The sequence below is a fragment of the Leucoraja erinacea genome, chromosome 6 (genome assembly GCF_028641065.1).
Source record: "Leucoraja erinacea ecotype New England chromosome 6, Leri_hhj_1, whole genome shotgun sequence".
Classification (NCBI taxonomy): Eukaryota; Metazoa; Chordata; class Chondrichthyes; order Rajiformes; family Rajidae; genus Leucoraja; species Leucoraja erinaceus.
This window is the reverse complement of record NC_073382.1, coordinates 24,609,665-24,628,882: the sequence shown is the minus strand read 5'-3', so window position 1 is coordinate 24,628,882 and position 19,218 is coordinate 24,609,665. Positions and strand designations below refer to the sequence as shown.

The following is a 19,218-nucleotide window of genomic DNA, read 5'->3' as shown; positions in this document are numbered from 1 at the left end:
TTAAATTAAATATACCTCTTTGACCACATTAGTAGGTCAGCAGAACTGAACAAGACAAATTGCACATTAATTGGTGAACATTTTAGCAAGGCCTACATGGCACAATTTATGATCAATGACATGCCTGGGAAACACCTTTAGATGCATTGCTGCTCTGTAGGTGTCATAACTCCTGTACTGCCTTACCTCATCATTTTTTTACCCTTAAGACACTCATTTCACCCAAGATCTTCTACTAATGTATTGGCCTACTGCCTTAGCACCTTATGTGCTTGGTGTCAATTCCTGCTTTGATGGAAGGGTTCCATGACATAGTTTGAATTGATTTTCCACATTAAATAAGTAGTACAAACACAAGTGTTCGCCATGACTACCCCAACACCAGGTGTCATCCAACAGCTGCTTTTTACGACAATCATCGCCTACTATTCAAGCACTGTCTATTCAGTGACCATTGAGGAAAATGTCATACTTCTGATTAAATTGTCACTAACAGGCACTAAATAAAGATGATCCATCTTCATGAAGTATCGAGTCTCTTTGGACTTTATTCTAAAGCTGTTCACTATTTGTGTGGTCTATCACTTCCTTATGATTGGAACCCTTGTGCCAGTACTCTCTCATCTCTACGTTTCTGCCACCCAAACTGCTCTCCTATCTTCGCACAGTGCTTACACTTTACAATGACTGTACTTTCACTCTTTAGCCCATTGACGAATAAGCACATTGGAATATCACCTTTGGTTGATTCTTTTTCCTTCATAGAAACATAGAAACATAGACATTAGGTGCAGGAGTAGGCCATTCGGCCCTTCGAGCCTGCACCGCCATTCAATATGATCATGGCTGATCATCCAACTCAGTATCCCGTACCTGCCTTCTCTCCATACCCTCTGATCCCCTTAGCCACAAGGGCCACATCTAACTCCCTCTTAAATATAGCCAATGAACTGGCCTCGACTACCCTCTGTGGCAGAGAGTTCCAGAGATTCACCACTCTCTGTAGTTCAGTAGTCTTAAGTTATGCCCGGTCAAAGTTTATGATTAAATGCTAAACCTCTTTGTCAGTAATTCAAGCAGCTTATTTGATTAGCACAAAAAAAAATACCAGATCAATTAGTCTTAATCCAAATTCCAACCCAATGGTGGAATGTGGTTTTGAATGACACAGTAGCATTGCATAAATATTTAGAATAGTATCAAAGAATCTTTACAATGTAAAAATGATCTCTGAAAGTGTTGAGTCCTCTGAAGGTTATTTCTAGCATTTTACTTTTTCATTTCTAGTAAATGATGCAAAGAGTTTTAAATTCAGCAGCTGCCAGATTACCACCAAGTCATACTGCTTGTATGATCATTTTTATTTTGGTCGCATGGCAGTTTGACCTTCTCGTTTTCAGTAAGCCAACACCAGTGTTTGGCTTGGTATTGGGCATTGTGCCATTCTGTAGCATTTGCTGCCTTCCAAACAGAAACACCAGCTTCCACCCAGGCCCCACCCACACATACTGCCTCGATGCTAACAACATTGGTAGAGTTGGTCATACCTTTAAAGGATTTTCAGAATGACCTCTACAAGTGATTCAAATTACAGATGGATTATGAATTGCTCAGTGAATCACACAACCTTGCAGTAGCACATTCAACCCATCCCAATGTACATGTCAGCTCTTTGCAAGAGGCATCTAACTAATCCCACCCCCGTGCTATTTGCTGACAATCCTGCCATTCCCTCCATTCCCATTATAGATGTGTATCAATTCCTTTTCAAAAGTATTTATTGAATTTGCTCCTCCCACCCCTTCTGGCTCTACATTCCAGATGATTTAGTCCTCACCCCATTTTCGAACTCTTGAAAATCTCATGGGCTACTCCCTTATCCAAGGGGGATTAGAAGAATACATTTAAGGGACCCAACTTTACAAACAGGTCCACTGCTGTCAGAAGAGTGTGAGAAGTCTACTAATTAATATGCAAAGCTTTTCCCATTTAATTAATGCCATGTGTAATTATGTCCAATTTATGCTTTTGTATGTTTATCTGAGCCGATATGTCTATGATGCTGCTGCAAGCAAGATTTCCATTGTACCTGTGTCACGTGCATATGACAATAAACTCAATTTGACGAAAAAAAAAACAAAATCAAAACTGAAAAATTTGTGGAACTCTGTGAAAAGAGACCAAAATTTTTTATTTTTTTTTAAACGGCACCTGAAATTGCTGGGTTCAATTTAAATTTCCAACTGCCTTAACATGCCCAGATAGAAGACAAGGTGCCACTCATTGAATTAAGGAAATTGTCAGAGAGAAAAAAAGAATAGACGTGCATCAGCATTAAACGATAGTTTGGTGTCTTTTGGTAGATGGATAGCCATAATTATGAAAACAAGATAGTGCAAATGCACCGATGAGAAATTCTCAATCATCGGAGCAGGTACAGGAGATAGATCATAGAACAGTGCAGCATAGGAACAGGCCCTTCAGCCCACACTGTCAATGCCAAGCTGCACGCAAGCCATATACCTTCATTTCTTGCGTACAATTGTGGCTATCTAAAATCCTCTTAAATGCCACTATCATATCTGCCTTTACCATCAGGCACACATCGCTAATGGAGAAAGTGGGAAAATGGAATGAAGTTCATGCAGGAAGCAAGGTAGAGTATCTCAACGTATATTTTATATGGGTAGCAACCTAATCTCTTGAGAAGGTAACAGTGAAGCCAAGGGGGCAAACAATGCAAAGGTGGGAGCAGGGTTGACACATGTTGCAAGCATAAATAAACTTTAAAGTTTTATTTTATTGTGGGAAGCGGCACCAATATATTCAAGATAATGCAACAAAAATTAGGGAAGGAGAATTGATCAGGATAGAGGCAAGGGCTGCTTTAGACCTGCTGAAGAAAGGCTTCCATCCATTATCTACTGGAGTTGCAGGGGTTGAGATTTGGTACAAAATGGAGCAGACACATCCAAGGGAGCAGGTGATGTGTAGACAGAGTTGAGAAAGAAATCAAAAATCAATAAAACTAAAAAGTTTTATTCAAGATTAATCAAATGAGAATAAATCAAATTTCACCGAAATTTAACACTAAAACAAAACATGGAATATCTGGGCAAGACAATTTGACTGATACTTACGCAAACGCAAAATTTGTTAGACAAACATTAGAATTTGTCAAGGGTATTTTTACGGACAGTGGTAGTAATCGAATTTCAGCATGGCAGAAAATTGTGTCAGTAAAGTCTGAAATGGAAGCGAGAGACCTTTGGCGTCACAGTTCACCAGATGATTTCCTGGGGCAGGTCAACTGATATATGTTCCTAAAAGCAGTGTTATATTATATAACCACAAAGTTTTCTGTCGCAGAGGTGGAGCCGTGACCCCAAATCTCAAGTTGCTAGGAATGAAAAAAGCTCTTGTCTTGAGTTTCACGGGTGTTTGAATGTTTGGAAATTGCACTGGCAAACCTCAAGCAAAAAAAAGGGATTGGTTTGCGAGTGTTGAAAAGATAATTAGGCATCGTATACAAGAAAACTGAACCAAGGTACAAAAGTGACAAAACAGATATTCAAGCATTGAATCAAAGTTTCAATGATCTTTGTAATCTCCAATAGAGGGATTTTTTTGTATTTATACATTGTCCTTAATAACATCAGGATATCTTGGTGCCCATGTACAGTGCCCTCCATAATGTTTGGGACAAAGACCTATCATTTATTTATTTGCCTCTGTACTCCACAATTTTGAGATTTGTAATAGAAAAAAAAAATCACATGTGGTTAAAGTGCACATTGTCAGATTTTATTAAAGGGTATTTTTATACATTTTAGTTTCACCATGTAGAAATTACAGCGGACCAAAGATTGTGCCAATGAAAGTCAAATAAACAAGAATTAAACTGTTAAAGACATCAGCCAAGCCTTAGGCTTGCCAAAAACAACTGTTTTGGAACATCAATAAGAAGAAAGAGACCCCTGGTGAGCTGACTAATCGCAAAGGAACTGGCAGGCCAAGGAAGACCTCCACAGCTGATGACAGAAGAATTCTCTCTATAATAAAGAAAAATCCCCAAACACCTGTCTGACAGATTAGAAACATTCTTCAGGAGTCAGGTGTAGATTTGTCAATGACCACCGATCACAGAAGACTTCATGAGCAGAAATAGAGGCCACACTGCAAGATGCAAACCACTGATTAGCTGCAAAAATAGTATAGCCAGGTTACAGTTTGCCAAGAAGTACTTAAAAGAGCAACCTTTTGTATATAACCTACTTGAACCCCTCCAATCTGGCTTTCGCCCCCTGCATAGCACAGAAACTGCTCTCCTCAAAGTCCTCAACGACCTCCTCACCTCTGCTGACACTGGTTCCCTCAACATCCTCATCCTCCTCGACCCGAGCGCAGCCTTCGATACAGTGAACCACAACATCCTGCTCACCAGACTCAAAGACCTCGGCATTGAAGGCTCTGCACTCAGCTGGCTCCGTTCCTACCTTTCCAACAGATCCCACTTCATCTTTCTCCACAACCACACCTCTGCTACAGTCACAGTCACTCAAGGCGTTCCCCAAGGCTCCGTACTCGGCCCCCTCCTCTTCATCATCTACATCCTCCCCCTTGGTCAGATACTCCGCCACTTCAACCTGGACTTCCACTGTTACGCCGATGATCTACCTCGGCACCAAATCCCCCCACAAGAGAGTCAAGTCAAGAGTATATTTAATTGTCATTTGGACCCCTGGAGGTACAAATGAAATGCCGTTTCTGCAGCCATACATTACACACAAATAGACCCCAGACACAACATAATTACATTTTACATAAACATCCATCACATAGCTGTGATGGAAGGCCAAATAAACTTATCTCTCCACTGCACTCTCTCCCCCCCGATGCCATTAAAGCCACGCCGGGTGGTGCGAGGTCGCACACCGGGTCTTGATGTTGGAGCCCCCGGCGTGCGCTCGCAAAGTCCCGCATTCCAAGCCGCGCGGGGCAGTGGTGCTAAGCCCCGCTCCAGGAGCTCTTCGACCCCGCAACTCAGGCGGGAGAAGTCGCCGTTGCAGGAGCCCCGAAAAGCGGTCTCCCTCCAGGGATCCGCAGGCTCCCGGTGCCACCGTCCGCAGACCCGCAGCAGCAGCCTCCGACTCAGCAGCAGCGGCGGCAGCAGCAGCGGCAGCAGCAGCAACGGCAGCGGCAACGCTCCTACACCGCTCCACCCGCTCCGGTCTCGGCCAGCTCCGCGACGGTGAGGTGAGTCGGCACCTGAGTCCCCGGCTTCTTCCTGTTGGAGGCCGCTCCTCGTTGCGGCCCCAACGACAGCTGAGACCCGACGAGAAAAGGTCGGGTCTCCAGTGCAGGGAGAGATTTAAAAGTTTCCCCCTCCCTCCCACACACACACCCCAACATAAAATAACAAAAACTACATATAAACATAGACAAAAAATAATAAAAACGCGGACAGGCTGCAGAGGCCGCCAGCTGTTTGTCAGCTATAAAAACCTTGATGCAACATAACTTCCTCAAACTCAACAGCGATAAGACAGAATTCCTCCTCATAGGCTCCAAAGCCACACTCAGCAAAATCAATAACCTCACTCTCACCATCGACGGCACCACTGTCTCCCCGTCTCCCAAGGCCTGCAACCTTGGCGTGATCTTTGATTCCACCCTCTCCCTTGAACCTCACATCTGCCATGTTATTAAAACCTCCTTCTTTCATCTCCGCAACATCGCCAAACTCAGACCCTCTCTCACACCTCCCGCTGCTGAAAGACTCATCCATGCCTTCATCTCCTCCCGACTGGACTATTGCAACTCCTTGGCATCAGCTCCACCTATATCAACCGACTCCAACTGGTCCAGAACGCAGCCGCCCGACTCATCAGCCACACCAAATCCTGGTATCACATCACTCCAGTCCTCAAACAACTTCACTGGCTTCCCATCTCCCACCGGATCACCTACAAAATCCTGATCGTCACCTACAAAACCCTCCACCATCTGGCCCCCCCGTATCTCACTGACCTCCTCTCCCCCTACCAACCCTCACGGTCCCTCAGATCCACATCAGCCGGTCTCCTCTCCATCCACAAGTCTAACCTCCGCAGTTTTGGGGACAGAGCCTTCTCCAGGGCAGCTCCCAGGCTCTGGAACTCCCTTCCCCAACTGATCCGCAATTCCGTGTCCCTCACCATCTTCCAGTCCCGCCCCAAGACCCATCTCTTCACCTCTGCCTATCCTTAGCCCCACGTCCCCCTCCCTTTTCATCTGTGCATTAATTGCCTCATATTGTGTTTTGAATTGTATTCTGCCTTTACTTTGTGTACTAGTCATGTCTCTACTATTTATTTCATTCCCCTTACATGTTTTTCCTCTACCTGCTAAACTTTTGTAAGGTGTCCCTGAGACTCTTGAGAGGTGCCCATAAATAAAATTTATTATTATTATTATTATTAACCACAGTTCTGGAAAAAGGTCTTGTGGAAAGATGAGACGAAGATTAACTTGTATCAGAGTGATGGCAAGAGGAGGAGAGAAGGAACTGCCCAAGATCCAAAGCATACCACCTCATCTATGAAACACAGTGGTGGGGTGTTATGGCCTGGGTATGTATAGCTGCTGAAGGTACTGGCTCATTTATCTTCATTGATGATACAACTGCTGGTGGTAGTAGCATAATGAATTCTGATGCATAGAGACACATCCTACCTGCTTAAGTTTAAACAAGTGCCTCAAAAGCCGGCGGTTCATTCAACAGCAAGACAATGATCCCAAACATACCGCTAAAGCAACAAAGGAGTTTTTTAAAGCTAAAAAATGGTCAATTCTTGAGTGGCCTAGTCAATCACCCGATCTGAACCCAATTGGGCATGCCTTTTATATGCTGAAGAGAAAACTGAAGGGGACTCGCCCCCCAAAACAATCATCAGCTAAAGATGGCTGCAATACAGGCCTGGCAGAGCATCACCAGAAAAGACACCCAGTAACTGGTGATGTCCATGAATTGCTGACTTCAAGCAATCTTTGCATGCAAAGGATATGCAACTAAATACTAAAAATGTCTACACAAAAAAGCTGGAGAAACTCAGCGGGTGCAGCAGCATCTATGGAGCGAAGGAAATAGGCAACGTTTCGGGCCGAAACCCTTCTTCAGCCTGAAGAAGGGTTTCGGCCCGAAACGTTGCCCATTTCCTTCGCTCCATAGATGCTGCTGCACCCGCTGACTTTCTCCAGCTTTTTTGTGTAACCTTCGATTCTCCAGCATCTGCAGTTCCTTCTTAAACACTAAAAATGTCTATTTTCATTTACATGACATTGCTGTGTCCAAAACATTATGGTGTCCTGAAATGAGAGGACTATGTATAAACACTGCTGTAATTTCTACATGGTGAAACCAAAATGTATAAAAACAGCCTTTATTAAAATCTGACAACGTGCACTTTAACCACATGTGATTTTTTTTTTTTTTGTATTACAAATCTCAAATTGTGCAGTACAGAGGCAAATAAATAAATGATGGATCTTTGTCCTAAACATTAAGGAGGGCCCTGTAGGTGAAGTATTTTTGAAGCACTGTTATGGTTGTAATGTTGGAAATGTGATGGATGATGCATGCTGACCTTGTTGGACATTTGTATTGTGCAGTAAAGTGAAAGAAAAGTTAACAAAGCACTGGCCCTCAAACACACCTTAAAAAAAATATTCCCATTCCAAGTGCTGGCTTCAGCAACCCTCCCAACCCAAAATAATGCAACCTGAAAATAATACCATTGCTGCAAAAGAGCAAGGCAGGAGAATAGGATCCAGTTACTAAAGCAGAAGTGCTAATAGATGCAGTGCATCGAGAGGTATACTGACAATAACATTGAGAGATTCATGATGTTACCATTCATCCAAAGGGGAATCAAAAGGAGAAGCAAAAAAACCATAATTGTGCAGATCAACTTGCACAAACCCAATGTAGCACATTCTCCAACGTCAAATACATGAAGATTGATAGTAATTTTGGGGTAATCAACAGTGGCAGAATAACAACTCCTCAGAAAGACAAGCAAAGGCAAATCAATTTTATTTTAATCTCTTCCCAGAGACAGAGCAATCTCTTATTTAACTTAAAGTAAATCTACAGCAACCTTTCTAAACGTTGGGGCACTGCAATTTTAAAACTCCTGATATTGTACAACACAACATTATACCACTTGTTTAGATGTAACAAGGACCTAAACCATGCGACCACAACCCCACTTCTGAAAAGAGCCACCAACTTTCAAGGAAGTCACCAACTAATTCGTGCCTCAACAAATCCTGGATGACTCCTTCCTCCCCCCACCCACCCTACAGCTGACCATTGGCTTGGCTGGCAAACGACTGGGTTCTCCAAAAAGTCTTGCCTCTAGGTTCAGGTGGGCAGGGACAGAAGGTAGTGGACTGGGTTCAGGATAATCCAGCCCAATGTAGGAAGGAGATGGTAAAGGGAAGGAGCAGGGAGGTTCTACTGCAGTTGTACAGGGTGACCTGGAGTATTGCGTACAAGGGGGTATGGAGAGAAGGCAGGTACGGGATACTGAGTTGGATGATCAGCCATGATCATATTGAATGGCGGTGCAGACTTGAAGGGCCGAATGGCACCTATTTTCTATGTTTTCTATGTACAGAGTTTGTACTTTCTCTCCGTGACCTGCTTGCGTTTTCTCCAGGATCCTCCCACACTCCAAACACGTATATGTTTGTAGGTTAATTGGCTTGGTATAATTGTAAATCGTCCCTAGGATAGTGTTAATGTGCAGGGGATTGCTGCTTGATGCGGACCCGGTGGGCCGAAGGGCCTGTTTCCGTGCTGTATCTCTAAACTGAACTGAAACTAAACAATTTCTCCACTATGATTACTCAGCTTTTATTGCTATACTTACCTCATCAAGATGATTAAAACTTCACCTCAATAATTTGCAATCTAATGAAAGAGAAATAATTTAAAAAAAACTCTCTATGTGACTGCTTAATTTACTATGAGCTAATTGGAGGCTATAACTTCTCAATGCCAAAAAAACCCAACGTGATCAAGTGACAATATTTATGAAATCCTCTTTCTTTAATATCTTCAAGATATTTGGTCCTGCATCTTAGATAATAGATATATGTACAATGGTCATTAATAAAGGATAGATTAGAAATGTGTTAAGGCCTGAAGATTGTTATTTTTCCAGTGCTGTTAGCGGTAATTTTCCCAAGATCAGCATGATCTTTCACAACTGCAATCATGCTATCAGAATAACTTTAAGGTCGATAAAATAACTTATGCTGTTGGCATACAAGGATCCATGGACGACACTAACGCCTGAAAGCATGCACCACAAGACTCACAAACTTCCCCACTGTGATCTTAAACAGATCTCCTGTAAACTATGGGCATATTCCTGATCACCCAATCTACCTCATTGCAGCACTGGCACTTTTCCCCCCAATCTGCACATTTTCAGTGGCAGCAACACCATATAATGCACCCAGTTTCCTTTCTTTTTTTTTTACACTACCTGTTATATTCATGCATGGTTTTACCACAATTTGGATAATTTACTTGGATACCACACCAAAACAATATTTTTCTTTACAAGCAGCAATATCATGCTCAAGATATTTAATCAAGTTTTCATTTGTTTACTTGGACATTTTATCTGTAATGCAGGCTGCACTCCACAGCTCCACTAAAGACAAACAAGGATATCAAAGCATTGTTCCATTGGTTTGCCTTCAAGGAAACAGAGAAATGGATTCCACTGCAAGAGAGAATTTATGTGGCCAGATTTCAAAACCACCTTGGCACAAAATGGCCTCACATAACATTATTGCATCTACATCCAAATGGAGAATGTTTGAATGACAATTGGGTGTCCAAAGCAGGGAATGTTCAGCACTAACACTGCTCGCCACTGACCTCTCAGATCAAAGGTGGCTAACAGTATCACGATTTCCTTAAGATTTTGAATCTGAACTGGGAATGTTAGGGACGGTAAACTTTCTTTTGGCTATTATTCCAATAATTTCAACAGTAAAGTTGGCTGATTTACTGTCCAAAACAATGTAAACAAACTATAACACAATTATTAAATAAGCAGCTTCAAACCTCAAATGCAAACTCTTGCACATTACTGAGATCAAGTGACGTTAACTCAATTATCTTAATGTTCACATCTAAATAATCTATTACTGCACTAAAAGGTTTTCCTTTCAATCTCATCCCCTGAAGATGGTAACTTATCCTGAAATTCAGCTTAATTTGACTGAGCCAGCGTAGCTCCCATCAAAAACAATTGTTCTGAAAATGAATAAAAATAATACTCCCCTGGGCTGTTATAGGTTATGAGAGATGATTTGTGGAGAGTTTAAGATGGAGTAGGCCAACTGAAAACATTATTTTAGAAAATAAATTATATAATATTTGGCATTGATTTATTATTAGTACATGCACCATGCTCAAGTGAAACGCGTTATTTTGCGTTCTATCCAGACAAATTATACTATATACGAGTACACCAGTTAGTGCAAAACAAAAAGAGTGCAGAATATAGTACTACAGCTTCAGAGAAAGTGCAGGAAAAAAAGAGCTAGAGGAGTAGTAAGGTGGATTGAAAGATTGGCAATTGAAACATACAGAATAGTGAACAGTTTGGGTAGAGTGGATATGGAGAGGATGTTTCCACGAGTAGGAGAGTCTAGGACTAGTGGTCATAGCCTCAAAATTAAGGGACGCTCTTTTAGGAAGAAGCTGAGGAGAAATTTCTTTATTCAGAAGGTAGTGGATCTGTGGAATTCTTTGCCACAGAAGGCTGTGGAGGCCAAGTCAATGGATATTTTTAAGGCAGAGATAGATAGATTCGTGATTAGTACAGGTGTCAGAGGTGATGGAGAAAAGGCAGGAGAATGGGGTTGGGAGGGAGAGATAGATGAGCCATAAATGAATGGCGGAGTAGACTTAATGGGGCCAAATGGCCTAATTCTACTCTTATCACTTATGACCTTATCAATCCTGAACATAAAAGAAGTTTGATCAACAGTCTGATAAAGTGGGCAGAAGATGTTCTAGTTCAGTTACCATTTTAAGATGATGAAAGAGAAGGTTGGTTAAGAAGGTTCAACTGTTGGGTATAAATGCAGGAATAGCAAGATGGATTCAACAGTGGCTGAATGAGAGAAGCCAGAGGGTAATGGTGGATGGCTGTTTATCGGGTTGGAGGCAGGTGACTAGTGGGGTGCCTCAGGGATCTGTGTTGGGTCCTTTGTTGTTTGTCATGTACATCAATGATCTGGATGAAGGTGTGGTAAATTGGATTAGTAAGTATGCAGATGATACCAAGATAGGGGGTGTTGTGTATAATGAAGAAGATTTCCAAAGTCTACAGAGTGATTTAGGCCATTTGGAAAAATGGGCTGAAAGATGGCAGATGGAGTTTAATGCTGATAAATGTGAGGTGCTACACCTTGGCAGGACAAATCAAAATAGGACGTACATGGTAAATGGTAGGGAATTGAAGAATACAGTTGAACAGAGGGATCTGGGTATAACCGTGCATAGTTCCTTGAAGGTGGAATCTCATATAGATAGGGTGGTAAAGAAAGCTTTTGGTATGCTAGCCTTTATAAATCAGAGCATTGAGTATAGAAGCTGGGATGTAATGTTAAAATTGTACAAGGCATTGGTGAGACCAAATCTGGAGTATGATGTACAATTTTGGTCGCCAAATTATAGGAAGGATGTCAACAAAATAGAGAGAGTACAGAGGAGATTTACTAGAATGTTGCCTGGATTTCAACAACTAAGTTACAGAGATAGGTTGAATAAGTTAGGTCTTTATTCTCTGGAGCGCAGAAGGTTAAGGGGGGACCTGATAGAGGTCTTTAAAATGATGAGAGGGATAGACAGAGTTGATGTGGACAAGATTTTCCCTTTGAGAATAGGGAAGATTCAAACAAGAGGACATGACTTCAGAATTAAGGGACAGAAGTTTAGGGGTAATATGAGGGGGAACTTCTTTACGCAGAGAGTGGTGGCGGTGTGGAATGAGCTCCCAGTGGAAGTGGTGGAGGCAGGTTCATTGGTATCATTTAAAAATAAATTGGATAGGCATATGGATGAGAAGGGAATGGAGGGTTATGGTACGAGTGCAGGCAGGTGGGACTAAGGGGAAAAAAATTTGTTCGGCATGGACTTGTAGGGCCGAGATGGCCTGTTTCCGTGCTGCAATTGTTATATGGTTAACAATCCTAGGTACAAAAGATCAAAAACTGCCGTCAGACAATGACGTTTCCTGGTTTGTGGCATGAAACTATGTGACAAAATTTTGATCAGTGCAATTTAAGATTTTTTTTAAAATTTTGTTGGTGGTTACGAACTGCTGGTATATCTTGTAACTGGGTGGGGAAAGTGCTGCACATACCTCAGAGATAATTCAAAAGATTCAGATAGGAGGAGTGTTGGAAACATGACAACGAATTCAAAGAGCAAAGCCTCCACCTGGTTGTAAATGCCTTGAACATTTTATTCCTCATACCTCAGATCGGTGGCATTTCCAGAACGAAGGAGCGGCAGATTACATTATCAGTGCCTGTGCATAAGGTGATCACGTTCAGAAATTAAAACCGCATTAGAAATATTTCTTTGGTTCTATGGCGAGACCATTCAAATGTTGAGTCCATTTTTATTGCGACCACCATTTCAGTAATCTGTACACCAGCTCCTCCAGAAAGCCTGACCAGAACACACTCCCAAACAATTTGGAATTCAGACAAGAGGAAAATATCCAAGAGGCGGCATGGTGGCGCAGCAGTAGGGTTGCTGCCTAACAGCATCAGTGACCTGGGTTTGATCCTGACTTTGGGTGGTGTCGGTACAGAGTTTGTACGTTTTCCTTTAGCCAAACGGATGGTCCAGTTTTCTCCCACACTCCAAGGTCGTACAGATTTATAGGTTAATTGGCTTTTGGTAAAATTATATAATGTCCCCAGTGTGTAAGTTACTGCTACTGTATGGGATGATCGCTGATCAGCACGGACTCGGTGGGCCGAAGGGCCTGTTTCCGCGCTGTATCCCTAAAGTCTAAAGTTAAAGGATCAGTCATGATGGCCTTATTAAATAGTAAATCTAGGTTTAGAGGCCGAGATACCTACTCCAATTCCTAATTCACATGTTCATACGAGGTATCTAGAATTACTAAACCAGACACTATTCAAAGCTATGTCATGGGAAGAAATTTCCAGGAGGACAGAATGAGCTCCAAGCCTCCTTAAGGAAATGCAACAAGCTCCTGATTCTTAGGAATCCTGATCCCTGGGTCTGAAGGAGCAGTCAGGGTGACGTTGTAAACCTAATATCTGTATGTTGTTTTATTTCCGTTTGGCGATACAACGTGGAACTTTGGCCCACTGAGTCAACACCGGCCACCGATCACCCGATAGTTCTCCGTTATCCCAGTTTCTCATCCACTTAGGACTGAGATGAAGAGAAACATTTTTCACCTAGAGAGTTGAGAATCTGTGGAATTCTCTGCCACAGAAGGCAGCGGAGCCCAATTCACTGGATGTTTTCAAGAGAGAGTTAGATATAGCTCTTAGGGCTAACAGATTCAAGGGATATGGGGAGAAAACAGGAAAGGGGTACTGATTTTGGATGATCAGCCATGATCATATTGAATGGTGGTGCTGGCTCAAAGAGCCGAATGGCTTACACCTGTACATCGTTTCTATGTTTCTCTCTATACTCTAGGAATACATTTTATCGAGGCCAATTACCCTACAAATACACACCTCTTTGGAAAGTGGGAGGAAACCGGTGCACCTGAAGGAAATCCACATGGTCACAGAGAGAACATTCAAACTCTAGACAGTACCCAAGGTCAGGATTGAACCCTGGTCTCTAGTGCTATAAGGCAGCAGCTCTACCAACAGTGCCACTGTACCTCCCCTAATTGGATACACAAGTTGCAGAAGATTTGCACCACTTCACAAACTACCCACCTGTCCCACCCTATCAAGCAACAACTGTTTCACATTGACCTCACAGCCACCCTAGAACCCATAAAACAAGCAGAAACACATCATCCTAAATCCAAGTCTTACCACATGTTGAGGTGATGAATAGAAAGGATGTGACCTCTGCTGAAATACCACAACCACACCAAACAAGAAATGTGATTGTGAATTGCCTAAACCCACACCAAGAGCTGGCTGACACTCCAGTATTAACTTAGCAAATCACTATTCTGGCCTAAAACCAAAAGCAATTTAGTTTTCACTCCAGAATGTTTTGGCCAAAATCAATTACATACTTATTTTATTAATGGCTGTGCTCAAGAGTGAGTGCATACTTCTGATGAGAAAACTGAATCAGTATGTAATGGGTCATTTTTCCAAAGAGCTTTTAATTTTCCTGTATTGGGTGTGATAAAGTCCAAGATGCTACCATATTTGTAACTAGATGGTCAGGTTTAGGTTCAGGCATATTATTGTCACGTGTACCTAGTCACAATGAAAAGCTTTGTTTTGTATACTATCCAATCAAATCAGAAAATACGAGACATAAATACAATCATCAAATTCAAGTACAACAGGTAAAGCAAAGGGAAGATACAAAGTGCAGAGTACAGTTTTCAGCTGTTTCAGAGACAAAGTCCTAAGTCTGCAATAACGTAGAGGCGAACCATAGCTTTTCGAAGGACCGTTCACGAGTCTCTAACAGAGAGAAAGAAGCTCTACTGCAAGGCTTAGAATTTTATCAATTTCCCTTAAAGCACCGTGCAAAGATTGCAAAGCATTTCCTCCCCGATTCACACCAAGCCACAAGAACTTCTTTTAACAATGGGCTCTATATTAAAATAGGAGTGAGATGCATTAAGAAATGTGGCATACAAATAGAGGCAAGGAAATAATATCAAATCGAGAATCAGAAACAGTCACTCAGCAGCTCAGTAGTGCATGTATTACTCCATCATGCATCTTTATCACCGTTTCATCAGTTACTCATTTTCTTTCTCCCCTCGTGCTTTGCCCAGGACCACACCAGCATAACCTGCAATGGCCTCTTTATAACTTGGGCAACTTTAATCGCCTTACAGAATTTTTCAGATAGAGGAGGCTGTTGGCTCAGCATCAATACAGGCCATACTTTCACTATCTCTTAGAAGAAGACGCTGCTAGCTTTTTGAAAGAAAATAAATGTGATAAAGTTAAAGGAAAGTGTCTGCGTGATTTTACTTTCAAATATTAAACACCAACTTACCAAACCAGCTATAGGTGTAGACAGGCGGTTGATCTTTTTACTGACACCCCGTTTTATCTTGTTAACCAGCCTGAAAAGAAAAAAAGGGTAGTGATGCAAAACTATCCACTTAAATATAATATTGCACAGGTGTAATAAACAGTCATCAGATATTTTACTAAATGCAGATATTTCATCAATGTTTAGAATCACAGGACATTTTCCTTGCAGGAAGCAACTTGGCCCATTACGCCTGTACTAGTCAATGCAGCTCCACAACTTAATCCCACCTCACAGCACTCAATTTGCAGCCTCGTAAAACCATGGCTCCACATTTTCATTTCCCTTCTTGTTAATGAAATGCCAGACTGATACAATCACATACAGGAGATTGCGAGCAAGTTTGGTTCAAAGAAGAGAAATTCCATTTGAAGATTTGATGTTGATGGATAACCAGCATATATTAAAATAACTGGTAAGGAAGGGAAATCTAGATGTGATGAAACCTAGAGCACTTTCACCTGAACTGAGCTCAATGGGCCTCTACTGTACGCCAAGTCAACCCACATGAAATAAATGTTTATTGTCATATGCACAAGCAGAGCAAGGTACTGGTAGAATGAAAATCTTGCAGCAGTATCACAGACACATATACTTAGAAACACACAAAATATAAATGACAAATAATGCATTGTTTTACGAATAATAACATTGGCAGAAGTTGCTTACAATTATGTAACAAACCTGCTAATGTATCACATGCAGAACAAGACAACAGAGTGCAAATCCCAACACAGTGTCTCGACCTGAAAAATTAACCAATCCTCTGCCTCCACAGATGTTGAGTTCCTCCAGCAGTCATTTTTTATTGTGCTGTGATTATCCACTTGGTCAAACAGATAATATGCATAAAACTCCACTGGAGGGAGGGGGAAGTCAATGGAGGACCCGGCGTGGTGGGACCGACATGAGGGAGGGGGAAAGAATAGAGAGGAACCTGGCACTTTGTAACTTTGTAGGTGCCCTTTCGGTGGCAACTATTTGCATACCTTGGGTATGCAAGCAAAGAGTTTGACTGTCTTTGCAAGATCAGATGGGCAGTCAAACAAAAACAGCAGAGAATTTAGCACAAAAAGAGAAGAAATCAACATTAATGCCTTCACTGTTTAAAAATACAAGTCATGAATACGCTGCACATCATTCACCTGTACTCAATGAGCACCCCAATACTGGGGTAATACGCTCAAATGAATTGACATTTTGAAGGAGATCCACAACTGGTTTTATGAGTAATTAAGGAAGAAAAGCTGCATTTTACACATGGCTCCTCATGGAAGGCTTGACATTGGTTCGCCTGAACCTACCTGATCTCCCAGTTGCTAAACCCTTTAATTCTCCTTCCTATTCCCACACTGACATTTCTGTCCTTGGTCTCCTCCATTGTCAGAGTAAGGCTAAATACAAATTGGAAGAACAGCATCTCATATTTCGCTTAGGCAGCTTACAGCCTAGTGGCATGAGTATTGACTTCTCTAACTTCAAGTAACCCTTGCTTTCCCTCTCTCGATCCCTCCCCCTTTGTAGACTGAAGAAGGGTCTCGACCTGATAAATCACACAATCCTTCTCTCTAGAGATGCTGCCTGTCCCGCTGAGTTACTCCAGATGTTTGTGTCTATCCTTGGTATATAGTTATCTTATGTACCCAGATACAGTGAAAATTTGTCTGTGCTCTCGCTATTCAGTCAAATCATACTATACACGAGTACAATCAAAACATACCAGTATGCCCCGCATTGCAAAGAGAAAAATAACCAGATATAGTATGTGGTGTTACAGCATTATAGAGATAATTCCGATTTTTTTTTTTTTAAGTCAAGGGCCCCAGTGAAGTATGCTGGGAGATCAGGACTACACCATAGCTTATGAGAGGTCTATTCAGTAGCCCGATAATAACGGGGAAGAAACCATTTCTAAATCTGGTGGCACATGCTTTCAAGCTTCTGTATCGTCTGCCCAATTGGAGCGAGAAGAAGGGAGAATGACTGCTTGCACTGAATACAGGATGAACAAGAACAAATCCAAGCATTTAATTAGTTGCTGATTTATAAACAAATATATTGTTTCAACACAAAAGATGATAATCTTTCTGATAAATATCTGAGATAGTGGTGAAACGAGTACAAACAGGTAAGTGCACAATTAAAATAGACATCAATGTGGTGAACTCCATTTTTTTGAAAATCTAAAAGCTTCAGATGATGGAAATCTGAAATAAAAACGGAAGAAATTTGGAGACACTTAGCAAGTCATGCAGGATCTGTGGGAAGAGAAAACGTATGGGTTTTTTTCTTGGAGGCTCTTTAACACTACTCTTCTTCCACAGTCTCAATCCTTCTGGGTTGCAATAAATATTTATTCTTGCAATGAGAGTATTTGCCAATAATTAACAGTTTTGAAAATCTTTTTGCTCCATCTTAAGTTATACTTGTATATGAATCTTCAGAAATTCCTTCTCCATGTCCATTTCAATCTTGCCTCTGACCTTTTTTAAAAAGAGATTTCCATGTTGTAAAATTCTGCCACTTCCCCCAAACTATTTTTCACTCTGCCCGAAAACTAAAGAAACAAAATATTAGATCCCGAGTGATCATAATAATGGTGAATATGGAGAGAATAGATCCATGTGTTAAGAAAATCAAAAGTGATTGTTTAAAAATAAAGGGTCACCCACTGAAGTCTGAAAACAGACAAAATTCTCTCTGAAAAATGTGTCCTTGGAACACTTTCTTAACGGGCAGTGCGTGCACAGTCTTCAAATATTTTTTAAGGCAAGGGGTGACCAGAGTTTTGATAAGGGATGAGAGGTTGCCAGGTAGACGAGATTACATTGAGCGGCCAGAATACTATAGAATTGTGAATCGGCCTCAAAGATTGAGTGGCAAGTCCTTGTTCTTAATTCCTCACATGAACCCTTAAATGGCCAGACTGAATGGAGTGTCTTATGAAACCATATTGCAACAGTTCCTGATTACAAACCAGCAGACCTCTGGTACACTATACAAAATACACCACTACACAGGTATATATTCTGAAAAAAGGTCTCGACCCAAAACGTCACCCATTCCTTCTCTCCAGAGATGCTGCCTGTCCTGCTGAGTTACTCCAGCTTTTTGCATCTATCTTTTGTTGTATATATTCTATGCCTATTTACCACCTGTATCACGCTACCTAATGACCTATAGAACCGAGATCCATCATATAACATCAGCTGTCCCCAATTCTTCCTCTCAACCATCACTGAGCCTTCTAATGCATCAACAAACTCCATCATCTTTGGATGAGCCTCCATTCCTACCTGTTCAGCAACAGATCGTGTTTGATTCCAACAACAAGCCCTGTACCCTTACAGTAAGACTGCATCTCCCCTTCCAACACATTTTTTACTGAGCTTCCATTTTTTTCTCATTGTCAAGACAATAAAAATCAGGCATACAATTGTATAGCCTCTTGCTGACTGCAAGAGAAAGCTGTACAGAGTAACTGTGGTACAGAGGGACTGAAGACTCTTCACAGGCGGACATAACAGTGAAATAGAAACTTGGATATCTCTACCATTAATCAGCCCTGCTTCTCCTACTCTTCCGTTTAGTTTAGAGATACAGCGCGGAAACAGTCCTTCGGCCCACGTATCCATGCCGACCAGCACTCCCTGCATATTAACGCTATCCTACACACACAGGGAACAATTTTACATTTACCAAGCCAATTAACCTACAAACCTGTACGTCTTTGGCGTGTGCGAGGAAACCGAAGAACTTGGAGAAAACCTACGTAATCACAGGGAGAACGTACAAACTCCGCAGAGACAGCATCCGTAGTCAGGATCAAACCTGGGTCTCTGCCGCTGCACGGAAGCAACTCAACCGCTGTGCCACCATCGCCCTTTATATGCTTTCAAGAGATG

General features: G+C 41.7%; 1 protein-coding gene across 5 annotated transcripts in view; it reads right to left on the bottom strand.

The window, feature by feature from the left end:
• lmo7a (LIM domain 7a) overlaps positions 1-19,218 on the bottom strand; it is a 203,921-nt gene that overhangs the window by 135,583 nt on the left and 49,120 nt on the right. For all 5 annotated transcript variants that reach the window (XM_055636734.1, XM_055636738.1, XM_055636737.1 and 2 more), the window contains one exon: positions 15,275-15,344. In XM_055636734.1, coding sequence (XP_055492709.1) covers positions 15,275-15,344 — 70 coding nt within the window. The remainder of the gene's footprint in view (positions 1-15,274; positions 15,345-19,218) is intronic.